This window comes from Stylophora pistillata, chromosome 1, assembly GCF_964205215.1.
Source record: "Stylophora pistillata chromosome 1, jaStyPist1.2, whole genome shotgun sequence".
Lineage (NCBI taxonomy): Eukaryota > Metazoa > Cnidaria > Anthozoa > Scleractinia > Pocilloporidae > Stylophora > Stylophora pistillata.
The window spans coordinates 8,632,167-8,647,905 of record NC_142519.1 but is presented as its reverse complement, the minus strand read 5'-3'; the positions used below and the strand labels follow the sequence as shown (position 1 = coordinate 8,647,905).

At 37.5% G+C, this 15,739-nt stretch overlaps 2 protein-coding genes across 3 annotated transcripts; one reads left to right on the top strand and one right to left on the bottom strand.

Annotated features, from left to right (window-relative positions):
• The first annotated feature begins 769 nt into the window (after window positions 1-769).
• On the top strand, window positions 770-8,437 carry LOC111326740 (mitochondrial glutamate carrier 2). Of its 2 annotated transcripts, none has more exons than XM_022930816.2 (11): window positions 770-921; window positions 2,404-2,634; window positions 3,819-3,950; window positions 4,327-4,382; window positions 4,645-4,735; window positions 5,171-5,228; window positions 5,482-5,548; window positions 5,704-5,875; window positions 6,517-6,571; window positions 6,804-6,873; window positions 7,393-8,437. In XM_022930816.2, the coding sequence occupies exons 2-11, from the start codon at window positions 2,618-2,620 to the stop codon at window positions 7,650-7,652; spliced, it is 978 nt and encodes a 325-aa protein (XP_022786551.1). In that variant the 5' UTR covers window positions 770-921; window positions 2,404-2,617; the 3' UTR covers window positions 7,653-8,437. The 2 variants fall into 2 exon arrangements, with proteins under 2 accessions (XP_022786551.1, XP_088612820.1); XM_088756694.1 differs by having other exon boundaries at window positions 784-921; window positions 1,565-2,634.
• Window positions 8,271-14,733, bottom strand: LOC111326741 (V-type proton ATPase subunit E). The gene is made up of 9 exons (XM_022930817.2): window positions 14,577-14,733; window positions 14,394-14,459; window positions 13,166-13,275; window positions 12,337-12,403; window positions 11,075-11,164; window positions 10,772-10,840; window positions 9,948-10,042; window positions 8,844-8,931; window positions 8,271-8,737 (listed from the first exon to the last, which is right to left on the bottom strand). The coding sequence occupies exons 1-9, from the start codon at window positions 14,607-14,609 to the stop codon at window positions 8,675-8,677; spliced, it is 681 nt and encodes a 226-aa protein (XP_022786552.1). The 5' UTR covers window positions 14,610-14,733; the 3' UTR covers window positions 8,271-8,674.
• Window positions 14,734-15,739: the final 1,006 nt, after the last annotated feature.

Below are 15,739 nucleotides of genomic sequence, written 5' to 3'. Positions count from 1 at the left end.
GGAGAAAGCGAGTGAATTTTCCACTAATCGTCTTTGATAGTACCATGACATAATCAGCCCGATAACAAAACGGCAACGAAAAAAAAGAAGACGATACAGTTGTAGTTTACAAAATTACGCATTAGACATAACTTATCACTTTAAAGGTCAACAAAAACTGCCAACGATATTTTTCGTAACTTTTCGAGCTACAGCTGTACGTGTGAATTTAATGCTGTACTGTCCTAGTGTTAAAAGAATCCTTATCGTCCCTTAGCACGCGGTTATCGTTGTACATTATTCTTACTGATCAGTAAGCGATACAAGTATTTAAGATGAGAACTTTGCACCATTTTTGCTGCACGTGTATTCTGTTTCTCACTCAGTACAAGTGCAGATCATTTGACAGTGTGCGTATAAATGCATTTTACCGCTAAGAAATAAATTCACCTGCCGTGCAAGCAGTCTTATGCAGCTCATCTTGAGAGTCAAAAGATTTAATTTCATTGACATGACCTGTTTGGGTGTGGTCCCCGTGTCATTATTTTCTTTTTGGACAATTTTTATGACTTCTAACTCACCAGGAGCTATAATTGATCCAAATGCTAAGGGAAAACTAGTGAAGAAACCGCACGGTAACAACAGTTTTTGCGATGCATTCTAAAATCTGCATCAGCCCTTAAGCAGCAAGCAGTTAAAGCTAAATATTAGTTAAAGGATTTTAATAAATCATTAAAAACAACTGAACGACCAGGCCCTGAAGCTAATTAAATTTTAAACAACGCTATGTCGACTAGCTTTTTTTCCACAGCCAGTCCGTTCTAATTTTCACAGTCAACCGAACACGCATCTCAGGTACGAAATCGCTCCGGCCTCCATTCGTATCAAAGAGTTTTATCTCATTATTCAAGGCCGGTACACTCGACGATTCTGAACGAAGAGGTAAAGTAAGTCAGTGATCTTTCAATTACTCCTGAGGTCACGATTCTTGATGTTCTTCTTTGCCGGGTAATGTCTGTTTGGTAAAAACATGCTCTTTTAAGTTGCCATTTTGGGAAAGTGACTTCACTTCTTCATGATGTGAAACACACTGGTCTAAATAATTATGCAGACGAGAACAAATTATTTCATTGTTTTTGTAAAGTTGTGAACCAAGGTGGAATGTTATGTTTTGCAATTTGGTATGTTTCTTGCCAGATGCCGCCTGTAATTTTATTTCCATCACAGTCGTAATAATTAACTGTGTCCCGTTCGGTTGCCAAATTTCCTAGATCAAAAACATTGACAATTTGTAAACCACTATTTTGCATTTGTCCATAGACAATATCTATTGGTTGCAAACGTATCATGGTCGATAGCCGTTAAGCCTCAAAAAACCGCAACTTTATCATTCGTTTCTCTTTTTATACGCCGTCGTAAATTTGTTTAGTCTTCATAAATATCGTAAACATGGATTGCATATCTATATCAAATTTGACAGGTCGACCATGTTCAGTTTTAACTTTTGCGTGACTGGCTTAGTTTCAATATCTTCCATGAAAACCTGGAATGAGTGAAAATAGAATTGTCGCGGGTTTTATTCTAGGTGACAAACCTCTGGAATTGGAAATGACGAGGGTGTGGTCGGGGATCCCGCTTGTTCGACATGTCACCGTCAGTCCCTTTTCGACAAACCAGCCCCACCTCGAGCTTCACTGCAAAAGTTTTGTTCCACCGCTGATGGAATACATAGTTTGCGCATGTCTTTTCCAGACGATGCCAACAATAGGGAACTTAGGCAGTTACGACGGGAACGCCACGGAAGACGTCGATTATTAATTGAGTTTCTACTTTTAGTTAGAATTTCAAAAATGGCTGCATGTGTTTACTGTCTGATAGGGCGCCAGACCTCAAACTCAACATAACGCATAAAAGTAGCGTTGAGTTCCAAATGTAAATTAAAATAATTTGCCACCGCGGTTTCCGTTCGCAGACGACGCAAATTTTGGTGATTTCACGTTATTGTTGTTTTGCAAACGACGGCTAAGAAATGTATCAAAGTTTTAAAACTTACGTGCTGGGCTATTGTTCTGCCAATTAGACTGATCTATTGTTTTTCCAAGTTCTCGTTGCCGTCGCCGTCGTGGTTTGCTTAAATTCCCTATTTTTCTACAAAAGTCACATGAAACCAATTGCACTTACACCTGATCCTTTTGTTTTTGCAACTCTTTGTCCCGAATTCGAACGAATTCTTCTTGGAAAAAAGTCAGTTAGATCGAGTAAGTAATCCGACAGGAAGTACAAAACTGGAAAAGAAAAATTTTGAAAAACATGGAAGTTAGCCACAAACAATATTCTTCCGTACTTGTTGTATCAAGCTTAAGTTTCCGCGAGGTTTTTTTTACTAGTTTTGCTGTTTTTTGGTTTGGTTCTTCGACCATCCAGCTAAGAAAGTGAAGCAGAACCTAACGCATCTTCTAATTGGTCCAATTTGGCGTCACAAGTTCTTTGAAGCAATCTCATTGGGCTGTGCAAAAACAACCGCGGCGCGAAGGACGGCGCTGCTAGACCGAAGCAAGCTGAAGTCGTGGTAGCTACCATCATTGCTGCTCGAAGCCAACCTTCCGCAGTCCACAGCCCCAAAGTTTGATCCTATTATATGGAAAATCAACACAGGTAAGCTTTGAAGTTGCAATTTTAGTAACGAATTTGATTTTTTCCTCTGTCTGCAAGCAAAATAGACGACCAGCATTCTTCACTTGAAAGTAAATGCATGAAATCTCGGTAATTCGATTTAACGACGAACTCCGCGAAAAAATTTAGGTTTTTTTTAACCAAACCAGATCTATACTACGGAAAAAAAATAAAAGCCATGCATTTTTAAATCTCTGAGTTTGTATAAACAACAAATTTGACTGTTTCGAGCTACTTTTTAAGTCAGCCGAATTTTACACAGAAATCAATACAGAAATGTCAAAACGACGAATGCGTTTTGCCTGATTTGTTTTCATCGACATGTCCTTGTCTCATCTTGATTTTCTGTTTCGGCAGAATTACTTACTTAGCCAAAAACTGACATAGATAATTAATTATTCATCTTGTCAAAGTGTACTTAGTTCGAAAGATCAAGAAAACTCGCATGTCAAAATAGTCCCGAGCTCAAGCAAGTGGTTTTATGCTAAAAAGAGAAACTGAGTGGTAACTGAAATTTGAGGATAAGCATATCGGTTTAGCTGTGTAATAGAATCAGAATTAGTCGGAACTAAGATTCTACAACAGACTCAACATCATATATACGCCTTCAGTTTTTATACCTGCAACCGAAAAAAATTCCCAACTGGTGTACGTATGAAAAGTCACAAAAAAGTTTTCTTTATTTTTGTAAACAAGATTTGATAAATTCGATTCTTGACAACAAGCTCATTCATGGCTCGGCTTTTTGTGCACAGTTCATTAAAATTTTATCAATAGGAAAAGAAATCTCCAGTAAACTTAATTTGAAACCAAACAAAAATTTTGTGTGAAAGTGTATGAAGTGTTAATTAGGTTAGCCCGCTCCTGCTGAATCGTATAACTAATTAACAAGCAAACTGGTGACTTCGTGCGTAATTCACTTTGTTCAAAGAGGTTATCAGAGCATTTGTTCAGAAAATAGCAACTTTTTTATCGGCATTTTGATGTTATGTTCATACAGCCTCTTTTCAATTTTATATGATCATGTCATATATAATTGTGCAACTTGTCTGTAAAATAAATTGTGCGAAAGTACACTGAAACAACATGGCGCTGTAAACAAGTAAAAGTTTTGTTTTGCGTTCTTTTGTTTTGTTTTGTTTTGTTTTGTTTTGTTTTTTGCGTAGCTTTTTAGCCAAACTTATGAATGGAGCTATTGCTGGAGTGGTCGGTGTTTCGTGTACCTTCCCTTTGGATTTGTGTAAAACAAGATTACAGGATCAAAGGCATCATGGGGCTCAAAAGCACTACAAAAACCTGTAAGTTGCATGATGATTTCTACTTCGAATTTGAAGATAAACTCATTAATCAGCATTGCTCAACGGAGTGTTTTTCTACAGTTCTAATAACCGTCTGTTGTAAAATTCACCTCGAGTTCAACTGTGACATCGATTCTAAGTCGTTGCACGGCCCCTAGGCAACAAAATCCTTTTATGTGATCGCTGATGTTTATATGATATGAGTTTTTTTCTGCTACAAAATAGCGAGAACAATAAGATATTTACTCTGCGGGTCTTTTCTTTTTTGCGGCATTCCTACGACTCGTTTATGTTTTTGGGGCAGTTTGCATTCGGCGATGGTTTTTGTCCTCTTCTAAAAAGCGGCAAGATTTACCTTCGATTATTTTTTCTCTAGAGCGGACTGTTTATGGAAAGTGGCAAGAGCAGAGGGCGTAAGAGGTTTATACAAAGGTTAGTTCTGACCGAGGAAACATCACAATCACTTTACGTATTTTTGTGTTCCAAATTGTGACTGTGGGTGCTGTATTCAGATACCACCGCACCAGTGGTATACTATTTTCTCCCTCAGTTGCGCAGAGGTCAGGGAGTTTACGTTTTAAGATCTTAGAAGATATGGAGGTCTAAAGATGATTGTAATACTTTTAATAACATTCAGTTGTGGCACTAGTTCAACCATCAAACCCCGTTTTGAAATTTTTTTTATTCCATCCAGGCATGGGGGTAAATTTGTTACTCATAAACCCAGAAAAGGCATTGAAACTTGCTGTAAACGACCAGCTAAGACAGATGTATGGTGGAAGAAGGTACTGCCCCGGCCCGAGTCTAAAAATAAACTTAATAGTGTTCTTAGGTTTTGAGGAAATCGTTCGATGATCGAAGTTCTGAAGATAAATCTGAAAAACAGGCCTGGGTTAAGAGTAAATCGAGTAGATTTCGCTCTCCAATCCGTTTTAATTAATCTTTTCCATCGTTCCCTACCCATGTAACAATTTTGGCCGAGTTTTTCATGTAAATTGGCCACCGTAAAGAGTCCCTAAGCTGAGGTTTCGAGCGTTAGCCCTTTCGATAGAGCGACGTGTACCCTTTCAGAATATCCTTGCCTCTTCAGTGTTTGTCACCCTTAGCAATCTATTTTTGAAAAGTGTAGTCCAATTTGCGGCAATCCAGTAAACAATTCCAAATCCAGTGCTGTTACACCGTCTTGCTGGTCCAATCCTTTTTCTCTACTGACATCTCAGACACACCCTTCCCTTGAGCAAAGAGATGATCGCTGGTGGAGCTGCTGGGTTTTGTCAGGTGAGAGCCAAAAACTGTTTACGGTATCATATACAACGCTCAGTTAAACCGACGTTACGTATCTTATAACACGTCCAATTTCCTTATAAAAATGCTTCATATTCAGGAAACATGTGCCCAAACCTTGTACATGCTACCATTCTCCCTCGGTATCCCATATCGCGAGCAATCTTTGCCTAAAATCTCCCTTTCCTTTGGTCGTGGGCTTAATTTCAGCATTAAATTGTCTGATCGTCATTATTTTCCCTTCCAGGTGGTAATTACTACACCGATGGAAATGCTCAAAATACAGCTTCAGTTAGCTGGATCACAGACAACAGGTATGTTATACTTACAGGGGACTCCAGCTCAGTTTGATATCTACATTTGTTCACCCTGAAAAGGACGATTCCGTTCTCAAACTGAAAGGTTGGGAAACCTGTCAAGTCTGGTCCCAAAACAACTGCAATCTTTCATTACTTTTTTTTACCAATAGCTCCCCGGATAGCCAACACGACTACAACTGTAGCGGCGGCGAGCTCGAACCTTAGGACGTTCGGTACCAACTCAAGCACACCCCCCCAATCCGCCCTAAGGATAGCGCATGACGTAATGAGGAGCAAGGGCATAGGTGGCATTTACAGAGGACTTGGCGCTACATTATTAAGGTAATGTAGAGAGCAAGTGAACAAATCTTGAGTTATGATCACTGGGCCTTATCAGGCGCAAGGCAAACACTGACAGCTCAATAAGCCTTCTCACTCCCAAGGTCTGCAAATCAATTCTCTGCACCATCCTCTGCAACATTTCTTCAAACTTGAGCTCAAACAATTGGTAGTCACACATCATCTTAACGTTGATATTTTCTTTTTTTCTCATTATTTTGCACTTTGAGAAGGTTCCCGGGTTGTATTGATATGCGATGAAGAGGATTCTTTTTTGGTTTCTTCTGGAGATGATATGATTAATTTAGCCTGCAGAACAGACGTAATTTTTGTTTTTGCGTTTTGAGGCAAACGGAGGCAAGTTTTAAGTACGAGTCACGCGCTCACTTCGCGCTTGCCTCAGTTCCCCTCAAAAACGCAAACAAATACGGCTCTTCTGCAGGTGACGGTGACATGGTGGATTAGTCTCTCACAACTCGTAAGTGTTCAGTTTACCGCAAAAGGGGTAAGTTTCTAAAGAAACTTTGGTGCTTCGTCGGTGGGAGTAACAAGGTAATTTTGGTTTTATCAACTGAGTTGATAAAGTAAATTGACCACCGTAAAGAATTTCAAAGCTGTCTGTTTCTTGTTGCTTTTCTCGCCAGGGACGTGCCGTTTTCTTGCATCTACTTTCCCCTGTTTGCCTATCTCAGGCTTGAGGTAAGTAAGACATACATAACAAGGGGTTTCAATGAAAGTCTGTTACCGGTCTGCCGTCGCCTTCAAGACCTCATCGCCGTCTGTTTAGCCTGTGAGCAGGCTCTCAATGTTTGGGTTTCGTTTCACGGCACCGTGAGCTGACCATGTATTGCACCATGAGCTGACTCTTAAGGAAATAAGTTAATGAAACCCATTGCCGCACGAATGACTTGGCTACATGTTCGTTGTCTAGTTTCAGGGAGGTGGGACGCACAGTCACGCCCCAGGACCACTACAATCTTTGATGGCGGGTTGCACAGCTGGTGAGTTTGATGAGTTTGATGAGTTTTGCTTTCTACTCACTTTCTGGTAAATTAAGTGCCTCTTGAAAACAAGAAAATCAAGCAGGCGCTAGTTTGTTTTCTCAGCTAAAAGGAGGAGTGCTTATTAAAGGAGGGCGCTTAATGGAGGGTGCTTAAATGGAGTAGTCTCCCTTGCAGCCCTTTCCGGGACGACGCCGGAAAGGGCTGCAAGGGAGACTATTAATGGAGAGGACGCTTATGAGAAACTCTTGACCTGTAGATTCAGCTGTAGTTGAAGCTTAGAGTTATAAATAAAATGGCAAAAGAAACAGGTTTTCCTTGTATTCCTACAACTTAATAAATTGGACATGTATGTAGTCCTCTTACTTACTTAATCATAAAGCTAGTCAGTTGTAATTGGGCATTGTTCAGTCAAGTTCTAAAAAAATTAAAGAATGATAGCTTTGCTGACAGTTTCGGATTAGCGACCAGCTATACAACTAAGGATCAAAACTAACAACCATTGATGTTTCAATCCAGCTATGATAGGAAGTGCTGCTGTCACCCCATTGGATGTGATAAAAACGAGGCTCCAGGTGATAAGAACAGGAGGAGAGGCTGCGTACAACGGTCTGTGGGATTGTGTTCGTAAAACCTACGTAAATGAAGGAATCAGCGCATTTTATAAAGGAGTAGTGCCCAGGATGATCGTTATTGCACCGCTGTTTGGGATTGCCCAGATGGTGTACTTCTTCGGAGTGGCTGAAAAAATAATTGGATTTGAAGTGGGAGAAAGATGAACTAAATGACTATAAAAAGCTTTAAATGGTCATTGTAAATAGAAGAAAGATCACGAACCAGTTGGGGGCATGGATCAGCTTCATGCTTGCCAAAAAAAAAAAAAAAGAAAAAATGGAAAAAGATTTCGTATAAAGACTAAAGGCTCAAAGCTTTTTGCAAATTCACTAGACTTCTGTCAAAGGCTTAAGGTAATTTAACCAGTGTTTTTTACTGTGCAGTATTGTAATTGCCCTCTTGAAGATGTTACGACACAGATTTGTCCAAAATACGCGACAATGGTAAAGTGTAGCTGGTTTCTACAACTTGCAAAAGAGACAGAGAAAGCTTAAAACCGTCCAATGAGAATTTCCAGAGAACTTCATATGAATAATGTAACAGATATCTTTGACAGTCTATAAAATAGAAGTCAAGATTATTTCATCTTAACAAGGTAATAAGATAAAAATAAACGGAAGAAAATGAGTGGCATCACTTAATATGAAATGACGTTATCTTAAACCTTTCTGTGCCAAGTGGGCAAAACAGAAAGCATGGGTCAGGTTAAAAGCCTCAATCCAGTCTACAAATTAACTGGGACAATCCAGGTTATGCACTAAAATTGTACATGATAAGCACTCTCAATTCTTATTTGTGTTTATTTCAATAATCATTAAGTCTTATTTAATTTAAGAACATGGGATGGCTCTTTTGCCTTCCCTCCCTTCCCCCCCTGAAAAAAAATTCTCACTAAAACAAGGCCTGCAAAACAAAACAAAAAGCAAAAAAAAACAAAAACAAAAACAAAGGAAAACAAGAATAAAATCACTGACAACCAGCAAATGCAGAAAAAACCCAAACCACAAAAAACAAACAAACAAACAAAAAACATGTAGATGTAAAGGAATCTTCACCCATAAAGAAGTTTACATACGTTTTCTTATCAGTAGGAGACCACATGGTCTAAGGATAGGAAAGGAAAATTTGTATACAGAGAAGAAAGTCTTGTGGTCAAGAAATTGTATATACTGCCTAGTAAAAGAAGTCAGTCAAAAAATGCTCTTCGGGCATTTGCACCAAATAAAGTCCCCCTTATCTCTGGCATCATCTGCAATAACAATGAAAGGAATAGTTAAACAATTTTTTTAATTATTACTATTAACTGTGTAAAAATTCATTAATATGCCTTATCAATGAAGGAGATAATTACACACCTGTTTACTCATCATTTCAAGGCGGCTCTCTAATGTGTTTACAACTTTAATGCGTCCTTGTTTTGCCAACAATTCAACACCACCAGCACTGCAATAGATAAGAATAATGATACAAATGTATACAAACCTGCAAAAAAAATTATGAATGTATTTGACTTGTTTACAGTCTGGTTGTCTATGTGATAGTTCTATATGTTTTGATGCAGTTCAAATGTTGCAATTTGCAAATGAGGCAGGATGAATGCATGGTGCAAACCCAAAATGCCTACTTTGTTTCTGTTTACAGAAAAAAAAATTGATGCTGTATGCACCACTATGAATGTCATTCACCTGGCTTAGGGCTGAATGAAAACCTTAACAACAGAAGAACCAAAGAAATCATTATGAACCCTTCCTTTGACTCCTTAGAATAACTAACACGTAATTTCTTCTTACAAAATCACCTGTGAATCACATTAAGGTCACAAGGATGACAGAAATGATCTCCTACTAATATGCTCTTGATCATTAAAACAAACTCTCCTTGCTAGCACCATAGGAAGTGTATAAAGAACAGTGCAGAGGAAATTCATACTGATGCTTGGGTATCACGGGTTAATTGAATCAGAGCATAGGTAAATTTGTAGAGGGTATACAACAATTCAAAGCAAACTGAGACAGGTAGTTGCTCACACAGTCTGTAGAGGCACATGATTATATGTAAGCCATGGTTGGTTTTAGTCTTGCATATCAATGGTTGAGCAGATGGCACAGTTTTCTGTTACCTTTGAAACTTACTGTATTTCCTCAAATAAGCCTCCCCATCCCCCCCCCCCCAACTGTAGGCTACAACATCAAACAAGTGCTCCTCTCAAGGGGGCACTCCTTTCCTCCATCACTTTCTAAAATAGCAGGGATACAAGGAAAACCTGTCTTTATTGCCACTTTATTTATAACTTTTCAAGCTTCAACTATAGCAGAATCAATAGAGGTTAATAGTTTCAAATAAGCACCCCCTTTGATTAGTAAGTGCCACTCCTTTTGACTGGAATTTCAAGTAGGTGTGCAGGTACCTATTTGGGAAAATGTGATTATAACTGCTCTAGCATCAAACAACATACTTACCAGTCTGAGCCTAAAAATGTCTGTTCATCAATGATTAGCTCTACACTTTTCTTTGTGGCTTTTTTATATTCTTCAACAGCTGCATCCTTTACACCCTGCAAATTAGGATAATTTATTACTGACAATAAGTGCAATATTTTAAAAGGCCATTTTATGAACAGTTGTGTACTTAGTTGCTAAGCCTTTGATTTGGAGTGAGGCTGAAGATGACCGTGCTGTGATGGAGACCAATCTCTTGTTTAGCATTATAACAAAGTAATTTACATTTGAAAGGCAGCGTCCTTTGTATCATAACAACTAACTTAGCCTCACTCCTGTTCTAAGGCTTGACAACCAAGCACGCAACTGTAAAATGGACTCTTTTCATTCCCATTTGATTTCAATATTTTGCACTACTAGTTAGAGGAAAATTCAGTGTAAAAGGTAGTCTCAAATGTATGTTCAAACTTTGTAGCAACTTTTCTCTAACTGCACCACACAGTGGCTTCATTTTTGGAAGACGAAAAAATCTGTCTTACTATCAACCAAAATATTTAAATTTTTATTTTAACTCATGTTGCCAATAAAACAGTCCCTATTGCAAAAAATCCTGTAAAATTACAGACTCAAGGTTTGTTGAAAGCCAACACAAATTTACATGACAAAAAACCCTTTACAACAAGTACTTACTACTAAGAAGTTCTGAAAAAAACCTTCAATTTTGGGCAAAGATGAAAAACCACAAGAAATTCAAGGAATTAAGAGTCTAATCACATTTCCTTTCTAATCATATTTCTTTTAGACTGGATTTGTAGATATATGGAAATCAAAGTGAAGAGTACTACCTTCAGAATATCAAGGTCTTGTTGGCGACACCGGATAGACACTGATGGCTCCAGGAGCTGAAATAATCCCTTTAGAGGAGACAGTATATTTTGATGAAAACATCAAAAATGCTGATACCAAACACAAAAAAGTTCAATTCTCTATGGATACTGGGTAATCAAATGATTACAAGACAATTTGTCCTTACCTAGTGTTATAAATTTGCACCCATATCACATGAGAACTGCACTCATTCTTTAGCAAACATAAATAGGATAATTTTTTCATATCTATTATCAAGTACTGGCTGATGTCACACTTGCCTGTGTTATAAGGCCCTTGACAACTTGTGAATACTGAGTCTTGTCCTGTGTCACCTTACCAAGCTGTTTAACTGCATCATCAAGTAACACCTGTGGATAACACACTTGATGTTTAATAGAGCAAAGCAGCTGTAATGGCAGGCATTACATAAATGGTTATAAACCCACAGTGCCAGAGTTTTAAAACTCAGTTTTCATAACATTAATTAATTAATTGGAGGAAAGGGAGAACGGGGGGACAGTAATAATACTACACCTTGGACTTTTTCAGGAATCCTACAAAGTTTGCTTGTATCTGTCTGTACCCTTTTGGAAGACAGAGGCATTATACATGGCATGTGTCTTACCCAAAAATATGACACTATAATCCCTCCCATGTTCAAACATAAAATTATGGTTTTACATCGACAGTGCAGAACTTTTCACCATTGTTTTGTAGCTTCTCTATACTTGAATAATTCCATGACAAAATGTAATTAATATACAAAGATAATTATTACTAATATCAGCCTGGGTTCTTGCACTTTTTCAGGAACCCAATTCAAAGACCTTTGGTATCAAATAAGAGCTAATAGCAATAAAAAACAATGCTCTTTATTGTTAAAAAATAACAGATAAAAGTCCAACAAGCGTGGCTTCAAACACGCACATCAGAGTGATCATGTGCTAAGTAACCATAGTTATTTTCAATGCACCAGTAAGGTACAAAATATATAAAAATCATGTGTAAAACATCATAATTGGATGCGGCATTTAAAAGCAAAACCTGTTTTTGCAATTTGTGCCAGAAACTTACACTTTTAACACCAAAAAAAAAAAGAAAACATCAACTTTGACTCATCTGCACTTATTTTCAGGGCTCTAAAAATTTTTTTAAGCACCTGAGTCTAAACTCAAGGGTTTTCAAGTCCTTCAAAATAAAAAATTAAATTCAAGGACTTTAAAGGACTTTCAAGGAGTGTAGGAACCCTGTAATATTCATCCATCCACAGGGTCGCCTAAGACATACCCCAAGGATTTCTCTTTTTAGTGGAAACAGCAAACGTAGCTGTATTTGAACAGAAGTTGACGATACAAATAGCAAGAATGAGTCCAGGTATTCTTTTCTCCCAATCTTTCTCCTCCTCTACTTCAATCTGGATTGTTCTTTAAGTCATCACCATGCAGAACATTTTGACCTCTCAAGTCAAGTAGGGTTAAAATTTTAATTTCTGATTTCACCAAATGATACATCTTCATATTTCAAGAAAGTCTGCAGTTACCTTGATATGATCATCTTGTGCTTTGAGAGTCTTCAGTCGTGACTGATTCAATTGATTTGATCTCTGACTAAACATCAACAATGACAGACACAGATAATTATATGCAAAGATTGTTTTCAACAGATATGTTCTCAAAATTATGTTACAAGAAAATATATATCGAATAAAGCCATGATCATCACAGGTGAGCTGCAATTTAAGCAATTGCAGAAGACTAATATATGAAATGTGTTTTGAGGTAATTGTTCTTTGTGTATGTGAAGAGAAAACTTTTCATCTTGTGGACTTTCATATCCAAATACTAAATTATTCAACAGTGCCAAACATTCAACATTAAATTATTTAACAATATAAGGTCAGCTAAAGCTAAATGTTACACATTATGTTGTTCAATTTTGTCTTGGAGTTCCACATTTTACTTCTATTTGGTTAAAGTACTACACTAAAAAAGGAGCCATAGAGACAAACAAAGGAATTAAGGATAAATTGAGCCAAATACATTAATTAAAAACTAAAGTACAATTTGCTTACAAACACTTCATTTTGATTCTCAGAAATCCTGTATTATGATTTTTTAATCACTGGCCCAGTTAAGAAATAAAAATGACAATCTCTTGAAAATTTTGATGACCAGAGAAATACTTACAGTACTATCATGGTAAGACAATATGTCTAGTCAGCAACATAAATAGCTCATTCTCAACAGCTCTAAAAGTTTGGATGAAAATTTTGTGGCTTGATAAATATCCCCCACTAGCCAACTTTGGTCAATAATTGTTAATTGTCACCAACTATGATCAAATCACCTACACAGCCAAACTACACTTACATCTTCTTTTGCAGCTCCACTTGCTTTTCTTTCTTTTCATAAAAATTCATTATTTTGAGACGTTCCTGCTGTACAAGCCGACCTTTCTCGATGTTGAACTCTTCTTCTGCCTGAAAAGAGACAAATTAGAAGATATTGAATGGTTTATGCTCACCATATTGGGTGATACTTTCCATTTTGGAATTTAAACCAAGGTTTCCAAGTCTTTGCTAAGGCATCCAGAATAAACAGACTTTCCCAAAGGAAAGCCCCTTTTTTGATAAAAGCCTAAGATATGCCACCCTTTTCTTTGTCTTACAGAACCTTTAAACTAAGGTAAGTTGTAACCCCTAATTGCAAAAACCAATATTCCAAATACCAATTTGATCTAGAGTCAAGTGCTTTTAACATGAGCCACCAGCTCAGAAGCTTGGGCAACCACTTCCTACATTATCAATTTTAAATAAACTATTAATTTATTTATTCATTTATTTGTAAAGTGTTGCCAGGAGTTGGTAAACAGTGAGTGGATTATATGGCCAAGGGAGGCATAGATGTATGACAAAGTCCACTGTAACTTTTACCTCTATTATGATATACTATTCTTTAACCTATTCCTTCGCTCCGACGAAGGGCTAACGCTCGAAACGTCAGCTTTTGTAATCATTACGGTGGCCAATTTACCATTTCAACTTTGTTGATATATCCAAATTATTTCGTTACTCCCACCGACGCAGCCCCAAACAGTTTCTTTCGAAACTATCAGCCTTTATTCCTAAAACATGATTTTGCCTTTTACAAGTACAATGGTGAGTTACGCTTATCTAGATCTGAAAATGCAACACTTTTAAGAAAATGGTGACTTAAGACAAGGTAGTTGAAGATCTAGAGAATATGAATGTTAACATCCACCCTTTGAGCCAATGGGAATGTCAAGACATTTAAGGACAAGGGGACCATCAACGAAAGCAAGAACGGCAAGTTTTAAGGCTTAAGACTGGTGAATGGTATACACTCTGTGGTTTATTTCAAGTCAGTGCAATCACAATCAAAAAATTCTAACCTGCTGGCCACAAACAAGAAAGTGCCTGTTCTCATCGTATCAAAGACTGTGACGTCATCAGTCGAAAGGAATCGAACACCGAGTAAATGTGTAAGTGTTTCAGCTGATAATTACAATCTATTCGGGATCATAGTGAAAGTTTAGGCGTTGAAATAGACGGAATAAACGTTTTAAACGTCAACGTACCTTGGCGTCGATCTCCTCTACTTTTTCCTTGGCTTCCTGCTCTATAAATGCCATCATATGTTCGATCTAAAATACAAGCGACTCAGGTGTTTATAACCTAACTTTTAAGGTCCAACTACGGATAACCGCACCTCAGAAAAACTCGAGATGCAGGAAAAAGGGATAAAAAATGTGGAAACGTACTTGCTTTCGAACTTCAGCATCGTTGAGGGCCATCCTGATAAATAATAAGGATCGATCGTACAACTCTTAAAATAACCACTACTGTATTTAGGCAAGTTAGTTGGGAATTGATGTCGGCTTGAGGTGTATGCTGGGAAAACAAATTCTACCCAAGCACCTTCCGCTCGGTATGCTCTGTCCTTGGAGGGACTGGGGAGGAAAAAAACTGTGAACTGTTCAGCAGGTAACCGTGGACGATACTCCTACTCTTGTACGTTGGATCAGCGATGATGTGATCGGCCCAAAATAACGAATATGAAATATAAATATAGAGGCAAGACCGATACAACGTAGATAAGTAAATTTTAAGACGGAGCACTATATTTCGGCTGGCCAAACCAGCCTTCTTCAGGTGCAGTGGGAATTAACAAAGAATTGGGGTGATGCTTCATAGATAGCTGTATGATGTAACAGCGGAATTATTTAAAACTAATTTGATTGACAATGAGATAACAATAAAAATAGAAATAGTGAGCAAAAATAGAAATGAGGTATGGTAAATTGGATAAATAACTAGAAACTAATACATTTCTTCGCGAGCGTTAAGGCCATCTGGATAAATAGTGTTGCCTCTTGAAATAATTAAAAAAGCTTCCCTGGCCTTGCGTATCGAGTCTCTCTTGGAAAACACTTTTTCTTCAAAGAAATTTGTTCCTTCCAAGAATGATAAAATTAAACAAGAGAGCATGAATTTGGACGTGCAAAGAAAACAATTTCTCACCACTTGCTTCTAGATGCAAAATGTAAGTTACAAAACGTTCTACAATTGTTTACTTTGTTTCTCGTGTTCAGTCCGCGTGGGACTGGTACAATTACGTCATTTAAATTGTTAAATATTATGGGATAAACCATGTGCTCGTACTTGCAGAGGTCAAAAATTCGTTTTGGATGTTCGATTGTTTTCTCACTAGTTTATTGACTTATTCCTCGAGTCCATAAATCTTGTAAGTATGTTTTCACTGTAGTTTTTTTCGTTTCGCTTCGCTTTGTTTACATTTGTTTCCTTTTTTGTACAGTTAAACCAGATCTTTGTAAAATAAAGGATTATTCGAATATTCAAGTCTACACAAGACTATAAATGAATAATCAACTAATTGAAGATGTAATCAATTAAGAATAAATGT

What these genes read in the sequence shown, in the direction of transcription:
- LOC111326741 (XM_022930817.2), bottom strand. Translation starts at nt 14,609, where the DNA reads ATGGCCCTCAACGATGCTGAAGTTCGAAAGCAA. An exon ending in GTGGAGCTGCAAAAGAAGAT is followed by an intron (nt 12,404 to 13,165) that starts GTAAGTGTAGTT and finishes GTTGATGTTTAG; the next exon opens with TCAGAGATCAAATCAATTGA. An exon ending in CACAAGATGATCATATCAAG is followed by an intron (nt 11,165 to 12,336) that starts GTAACTGCAGAC and finishes TGTTATCCACAG; the next exon opens with GTGTTACTTGATGATGCAGT.
- LOC111326740 (XM_022930816.2), top strand. An exon ending in GAGCTGCTGGGTTTTGTCAG is followed by an intron (nt 5,229 to 5,481) that starts GTGAGAGCCAAA and finishes TTTCCCTTCCAG; the next exon opens with GTGGTAATTACTACACCGAT. An exon ending in GATGGCGGGTTGCACAGCTG is followed by an intron (nt 6,874 to 7,392) that starts GTGAGTTTGATG and finishes GTTTCAATCCAG; the next exon opens with CTATGATAGGAAGTGCTGCT.